The following is a 7,995-nucleotide window of genomic DNA, read 5'->3' as shown; positions in this document are numbered from 1 at the left end:
TGTCAGTCACATCATACGGTCCTATCAATGTCGTCAACAACTTATAGTTACTTCAACTGCAATATTCTACAGCATGATAATACAAATAAAAATACAATCTTAACACAGAATGAAATGTTAATTTCTATAAATGAATTCAAATATAACGTAGTCTTACATACATGATGTGCTTAAATGGCTCTTACAGTATAATTATCAACATGGGTTTCAACTTTCAAAAGTAAAAGCATTTTATAATTCTGAAAAATGGCCCCTGTGAGTGTGTGTGCACGGTTCTCATTCTACAAAGTAACTAAAGCTGCTGAATAAATGTAGTAGTAGTATAACATGTCCTTCTCAACTGTGGTGGACAAGGAGCATAATATAGTTCAAATCTCAAGTAATAGCCCAGTTTCTTCTATAGATATACTTTGTACAGTATACTCAGCACCAAAATGTACTCAGATTTAAGCTGCTTAGATTCCACCACTGGTATTGTTTATTAATGTTCATCACTGTAATAATAGGCCAGTATAAGGTGTCACAGTTTCATACAAAGAATTGAACACAGTCTTTATGACTGTAGACTTTATCAGCTGTAATGTTATTTGGATGAATTTGATTTGTCATCATGGCATTGATCAATCTAATTTAAGCAGTCACAGTCTCAATACTAGCAGCTTCCATTAATCTGACTGGTCTTTAATAGCAACAAAGTAAATAAGATTTCACTGAATTAACTGCAGCACTCAAGCCAATGAGTTACACTTTAACAGGCATCAAAATGCACTATCCCTAACAAGAAATCAGTGTGAAATCATTGCTGTGACTCGCTCCTTTTCCACACAATCTGCACAATCTAATGGGGTGTGCTGCGTCATCAGAGGACTGCGGGACCCACAAACACCAGTGATTCCTCCTGCAGTGCGAGAGATCAGCGATGGGACTGGAAACAGAGAGGGAGGGAGGGAAGGAGAGAGGCAAGCACTGCTGCAGAACAACATTCAGCCTGGGCTGAGGAGTTAAACGGCACACAGCGGCACATCTGCTTCATCCAGGCATTAATCCTGTTGTGATAGCCATGGTAAGTTCACTTCTGTGCTCCATTAGTACGGCTCTGCCCTGCAGTTCTCTGTGCTGCATGAGGACTGCAGGGATGTTCATTGGACTAACCTTGAGAAAAATGATTGCAGCAGAACTGTTTGTAGTGTGCAATATGCATGTAAAGTGGCTGGTTTAGTGACTCTGCTGCACTGGGGCCTGTTCAGATGTACTGCCCTGCATAGGAAGTGATTATTCACAGGTGACGCTGACAATGCAGAACTCTAGCAGCAGCATATTTACTTGACCTCTGTTTTCTGTTGCTCTGATCATACTGTTTAATGAAGTAAACCAGTAAAACACCAATTTATGTGTCTGAGCGTGTGTTGAAAGTTTGCATTTCACAGTATCTCCTTTGTAATCCGTCATGGATTCGTGCAGCAACACTGGGGATGTCACATGCACTGTCAAAATACACAAAGGTGTGCAGCTGTAGCTTTCAAAACAACCACAAATCCATAACCTAGAGAGAGCTTTTCCAGAATAAGCAGCAGTGACTTTCTGCATGGTGATCCTTCACTGGTCACTGCCAGGGGAGACTGTTCACATACTCTGATGAGAGTTTTCAAATGTGTTGCAGTCTCTTTCCATCCTTCTTTAGGTATGTCTGATATGTACAGCAAGCACAATGGACACAGTTTTCTTCAGTAAATGTGTTCACTTTGAGCTTCTGCATATATTCCTTTGTTTACTATGGGCCCTTACTAAGCCAAGTTTGTTTCCCTCACAACTTTCAAAATACTCCGTTTTCCTTCTGCTGGCAACTGGCAGGAAAGATAAAAAAAGTGCCAAACAAGCTCTAAGTCTTGACTCCCCTGTGAAGCCTAGCTCCTTCTTTCATACTGTGACTGTGAGCTACACAGCTGGCACTCACACACTGGCACTTGTAGCAGACTGCTGCTTAAAGGAAGGACTCTTTCTTGTTTTGAGAAAGATGAAGTTATCAATTATCTTCTGCTTTTTTCTTGTTCTCTGAGCAGCTAAACTAACCAACATTCAGATGCATAAAGCGTGACTTCTCTGGTGGGATTTCAGCATCACTGAAAGGAGGATTGTTTCAATTAATTTTTGATTTATTATGTGTCTTAATAGTCTGCTGATAATTTGTAATCCATAGTCACATATGTAGAGTATGACCTATTAGAATTTTAAATGCTGAGGTTTCCATTTCCATTAATTTATTTGTCCCCTGTCTCTCCTTTGGACGAATACCAGGACACTAATGTCTAGCTGGTGTTTTGGTATCTTTGGTACTCTTTCCCTGTGTGATTTTAGGTCCTCATTTGTCCCCTTCAACACTTTTGTCTGGCTTTTCCATTTTCTGTAAAATGCTGACAACCACAGGTGTCTATTGTGTCCTTTTCTGCAATTTTCAAAGCAGCCGTGGTGTCTGGCCTTTGTGGTTTTCATCTTGACATCTGCCCTCTCCGTGACCTCCCTGCCTGCCAACATAGAGAACTTAAGGAAAAAGGTGGTCCATGTGCTCGGTGAGGACAATTGTTTTCTTCTTCTATTTTTCTCAGTAGAAAAATCAGGAGGTGACTGGACTCTTCCAGTGTCTTGCATTTTATTTTAGAGTTTCTTTCTATGCTTTATTTGTACATCATTCTTACAGCTTTTTGGCAGATTAAAACCTCTTTGAAAAATATCTTGACCTTTTTTCCCCCCTGCTGTCTCTCAGGTGCTGAGCAGGTGGCATATGTCCCACTTACCAGGGATGTAAACTGTCTCCTTAATGAAATGGGAGCATACAATTGTTTGTCTTAGCATCTGTCTGTTGAGGCACCACTTGATGCTTTCATAGCTGGTAGTGATGAACAACTTTGCTGAGCGCAGTAAGCAGTGACAAGAGTAATTGCTGGCTGGTGTGGATAATTGTAGGTGCCTTTATCTGGTCACAACATAGCAGAAAACCTCTTGCAGCCACTCATTAAATGTTTTAAATGTTTACACCACACTTGTTGTGTGTAGTCTGTGGCTGCCCAGACACACACACACACACATGCAAACAGCATCTGGGCGAATGTCTGCCAAAAATGCAAACTAGATCTTGTTATCGCCCATTTGGCCTGTGTTTACCATTGGCCTTTTTGGTGGATTACTCTCAGCAGAGATTGATGTTAAAATTTGGAGTGGGTAATCTGGTAACAGGTCCAGGCAAAGAGTGAGTAAGTTGTACACTGGACTCTTTGAGAGAGCAGATCAGCAAGTTCACAGTTTGAATTTTAAGGTAACTGTTATTCCCCAAATAAAGAATTTTGATAAGCTGACTTTCCTTTGCCTCCTTCCTCCCACAGAGGATGACACCGGCGCGGTGATAGTGCAGACAGCTCCTGGTAAAGTGGTGACACATCGTGGTGGCTCCATCACTCTGCCCTGCAGATTCCACCATGAGCCGGAGAACACCGATCCTGCTCGGATTCGGATTAAATGGACCAAAGTGACTGATGCACTGCAGTTTGAGGATGTCTTTGTGGCACTTGGAAGGTAAAATCTACACCTGTATTTTCCTCTCAATTTATATCCATTGCTTTAATCAGTTAGCAGTTATCAGTTAGTTTTGTTTTTTTTTTTTACATTTTTATTTGACTTCCACATTCACAATGTGTTACTTAATTTAAGTATTTTCAAAAAATGAAGGTAATTAGTTTTGGTTTGGGAGCAGGGTCATGCCTCAAAAACACCTCTAATCACCATTCTCATCCATTCACCCTCTCTTCCCTCCTTTCATCTTCTTTTATTCAGTTCTGTGCGTACCTCTCCTTTTGCAGGTACAGTCTGTAATTAGCTTGGGTGACTCAACTTCCCCACACTGAGTCTCCTCCAGGCCTTCAATACATCTGTCCCACTCTGGCTTAAATGGACCACTTTCTCCCACACTTTCATCACCTTTCTTTTCATCCAGCCTCAACAATCAATACTCATGTCATTAAAATCACATTGTTGACATTCTCCTTGCCAATGAAAACTCTCAAATATCATTAAAAATACATTGCTCTTTTCAGTAGGTTATAAAGTATACAGCACAGAGTCCCCATTGAAAGCATTTCTCAATTATTTTGCCCAGAGCAACTTTTATGGTATGGAAAAAAAAAATTCTGTCAAATCTCCTCAGGCAGCAGCGCGTGTTTGGATCATACAGAGGCCGTGTGTTTTTGGAGCAGGCAGGACCAGGTGATGCCTCACTGATCATCCAAAACATCACCTTGGAGGACTACGGACGCTATGAGTGTGAAGTCACCAATGACATGGAGGACGATACAGGATTTGTCAACCTCGACCTAGAGGGTCAGGAATTAAAGATGCAACTGGACGAGATTTTGCTGAAGCTCTTACATTTCCAATACTCTGTTAGTTACTGTGTTAATTGCTGGATCATCATCACTTTATAACCACATACTCAACAGTAGGCCTGTCTCTGTCATCTGTAGGAGTGGTGTTCCCCTACTACCCGCGTGAGGGGCGCTATAAGCTCAACTACCACCAGGCGGAGGATGCCTGCAAACAGCAGGATGCCATTCTGGCTTCCCACTCTCAGCTGCACAAGGTAAGTTTATGCCTCTCCTGTGTGTCAAATGTCTGGTATGATAAAGGGAGATTAGGAGAGACTAGGGGAAGAAGTCACAGATCACTCGTGTACCAAGGAATTTATTAGAGCTATGTGGATCAAACATTCCATTGCACATTCCTTTACAGGCCATCTTTTAGTTATAACAATGCACTTACTGGTTATAAGAGTGAGCCATAAATTGTTTAGAGGAGCAGAAAGTCTGAAATAAAGAATCCATGTATGAACAGAACAGATATTTCACTACTATTTTAAAGATCCATGTGTGTGACAGTCCAGAGTAATAGATTTACATCAGATGAGATAAACCAAATTAATTTATCTTTTAATAATGTATTTAATCCTTCAGTATGACTCGCTATCCTACATTATTTCCCTTCACAGGCTTGGCTGGAAGGTCTAGACTGGTGTAATGCTGGATGGCTGGAGGATGGCTCAGTACAGTACCCTATCTCTCACCCTAGGGACCAGTGTGGCCGCAAAGACACCCCTGCTGGTGTTCGTAACTATGGCTACAGGCACAAGGAGAGCGAGCGCTATGATAGTTTCTGCTTTACTTCCAAGCTTAATGGTGAGAAACACAGGGAGATGTAGGCTGAAAGCCATAGTTGTGTGCACATGCATGTCTGTATCTGCAGATCATAAACATTTTGTAGTCCATCTACTGGGTTATACAGCTCATACAAACAGAATATCCAGCATTTTTGGCTCATGACAAGAGAGAAGAAGACACTGGCAGAGTTGAATTGTGGTGGTACTGTATAGAAAGGGAATATATCATTAATGTTGGACCATGGGGAAATTAGGCTCATGTCTCTGATCTGTGCCTGTGATCTTTCAGGCCTAAGGCCATTGGATTTAGATCAGCCTGTGTTGATTCTGCTCTGCTTGGGCCACAGTGTCCTCTGGGTGCCAAGAATTGCTTTTCATGTCCCACTTCTTTGATTTGCATATTCCCACAGAGAGTATGCTAGCGCCTCTGTCACGCGCACGCCACCTCCAGGTTCAGAAGCTCAAACAAACTTGGGAACATTAGAGGCTGGACTGGCTTTTCTGTTATGAAAGTGATCTGCAGTCACAGGCCAGCTGAATTAAATCTACATGTATGAGGAGAAAAATGCAAAAAAACCGTTTTACTCCATCACCTTGATTATTGTTTAAAGATACCAGCAATCAATATTCTAAAAATCAATATGAAAACATTGATTATTAAAGAAATTGTTTGTCACTTTGGGAAGTACATTTATTTATGTTTTTGAAGAGAGTTGGATGAGAAGATTGTCCCCGCATGTCTGCTTAATATTTCCACAGCCAGCAGCTAGTTAGCGTAATGACTGGACATAGGACACCAGGTAGCCCACACTCCCTACGTGTTCAGTGTAAACTGTAGAAAGCAGAGGGCAGAGAACAAACAGCTCAGTGAAATCTTTAAAGTCTTACTATTGAGACTCTATGATGTTTATAGCCTAATTCTAGTTAGCAAAACTAAGGTACAGCCTGCTCTATTTTGCTGTGAGATGAGATTTTTACATTTTTTGTAAGGTTTAAACAAATGAGATGTGACATATCATGTAATGAGCTTTAGAGACCCTGGCTAGATAGCTAGCTTCAGATGTGGTATTGATCTTCTCATGTTACTCTCAGGAGTAAAACTAATATTTTTCAAAGGGTCCCAAACAACTCCTTTAAAAGAAATGACCATATCTGTGAAACATATGAAACATCTTCAGTCGTGCTTGTCCATTGTTGATGTTTGAAAGAGAATTCAAAATTTCTTAAATGTTCAGAAAGCCAAATAGATTTTTGATTATCCAGATAAAAGTGCTCTTCAGTTTAATTGTAGGCAATTTTGGAAAAAAAATGGAAAAAAGCAGCACCAGTGCTTTTTCCCCCAGTGTGAGAAAAGGGTAGCATGACAGGAACCTTAAATGATTGCTCATGGCTTCCCCTGTGTGTTAATTATTGTGGACAGTCTGTTGTGGGCAGAGGGTTTCAGCAGTGGTCGTGACTGATACTGTTGCTCAGTCCAGCTGGACGGTATTTACTGAGTGCCCTCTGGGAAATATGAGACAATTCTGCCTTTCTAATAGCTAGCAGTCACGTGAACAAGCATAAAATCAATAGCTGAGCCAAGTGCAAAGCTGAGGTTGCAGACATTATTTTCATGGTAGCAGATGTTTGGAGAAACCACCAACCACTCTATACTTGGTTAAGGTATTTCTTTATCCTTAGCTCCTTTCTCAGGAAAAGCTACCTTGTAATTCAGGTAAGTTCAAGCAATTCAGCCAATCAAACCAACTTTTTAAAATACTGCCAGGCAAACAGTCTCCCCAGAGGTAAGATGAAAGTAAAAATGGAAGTGTTTTAAGAGTAATTTTGAGTTGGAGTGCTTTCTGAGTCTGAGTCTGAGTATTACCTTTCGATTTTGAGCAGCTGCCGAGGCGGTTGTTGGAATGAGTTGATATTCTGAACACAATTGGACAGAGATGCCAGGAAAACTGAGAATATCTACCCTCTGGGCTTGTCTCAGGGGCTTCAGTCTCTCATACACTCGTCTTTCTGTCTCTCCTGTTGCCCTTCTGAACAATGCACTTGCTCTGTTTACCCCCACCTTTTCACAAGTTCTTAAAACAAACATCCTTCCCTTTCCTCTCCCTCTGTATCTCCTTTAGGCAAAGTGTATTTCCTCAAACGCTTTAAGAAGGTGAACTATGTGGAAGCAATGAAGGCTTGCATTCGAGATGGCTCAGTGGTGGCCAAAGTGGGTCAGTTATATGCTGCATGGAAGTTCCAGCTTCTGGACCGCTGTGAAGCCGGCTGGCTGGAGGATGGCAGCATTCGTTATCCCATAGTCAACCCCCGCTCTCGCTGTGGAGGATCCCAGCCAGGTGTCCGACACCTGGGCTTCCCTGATAAAAAATTCCGCCTTTATGGGGTCTACTGTTTCCGCAAGAACGAGGATGAAACAGCAGGTGATGTTGAAATGACAAAAAGCCCCACAGATAGTTTGACGCTGAGGAAGAGCAGCATCCCCATCAATGGCACGAGGGTGATTTAAAGTGGAGAGACTGAGAGCAATTTTAGATTTGACTACAACAACTGTCGCCTAGCTTACTTTTTTAAAGTAAAACACTCGCAGACAAGATGTACTCATTTGCAGATTTACCAGAGAGCGTAAGCAAAGCTGTGTAAAATTGAGGGAGACATCTTTATTAGAGTGATTTTCCTTTCATCTCAAATCAGTCAATCATCTTAAGGAGTGACTATGTTAGCACATCTGTCGCTGGAAAACTGTAAGCTTAAACAGCAGCTTGATCCTCACTCAGGCACACATCATCAGAGAGATC

General features: G+C 41.5%; 1 protein-coding gene across 1 annotated transcript; it reads left to right on the top strand.

The window, feature by feature from the left end:
• The first annotated feature begins 773 nt into the window (after positions 1–773).
• On the top strand, positions 774–7,743 carry hapln4 (hyaluronan and proteoglycan link protein 4). Its single transcript, XM_046392067.1, has 7 exons — positions 774–1,063; positions 2,462–2,567; positions 3,378–3,567; positions 4,196–4,368; positions 4,512–4,627; positions 5,033–5,219; positions 7,321–7,743. The coding sequence occupies exons 1-7, from the start codon at positions 1,061–1,063 to the stop codon at positions 7,704–7,706; spliced, it is 1,161 nt and encodes a 386-aa protein (XP_046248023.1). The 5' UTR covers positions 774–1,060; the 3' UTR covers positions 7,707–7,743.
• The last annotated feature ends 252 nt before the right edge of the window (positions 7,744–7,995 follow it).

The sequence above is a fragment of the Scatophagus argus genome, chromosome 6 (assembly GCF_020382885.2).
Source record: "Scatophagus argus isolate fScaArg1 chromosome 6, fScaArg1.pri, whole genome shotgun sequence".
Lineage (NCBI taxonomy): Eukaryota > Metazoa > Chordata > Actinopteri > Scatophagidae > Scatophagus > Scatophagus argus.
The sequence above is the reverse complement of the archived record's forward strand: the minus strand, read 5'-3'. Positions and strand labels throughout refer to the sequence as shown.

What these genes read in the sequence shown, in the direction of transcription:
- hapln4 (XM_046392067.1), top strand. An exon ending in TGTCAACCTCGACCTAGAGG is followed by an intron (nt 4,369 to 4,511) that starts GTCAGGAATTAA and finishes TGTCATCTGTAG; the next exon opens with GAGTGGTGTTCCCCTACTAC. An exon ending in CCCACTCTCAGCTGCACAAG is followed by an intron (nt 4,628 to 5,032) that starts GTAAGTTTATGC and finishes TTCCCTTCACAG; the next exon opens with GCTTGGCTGGAAGGTCTAGA.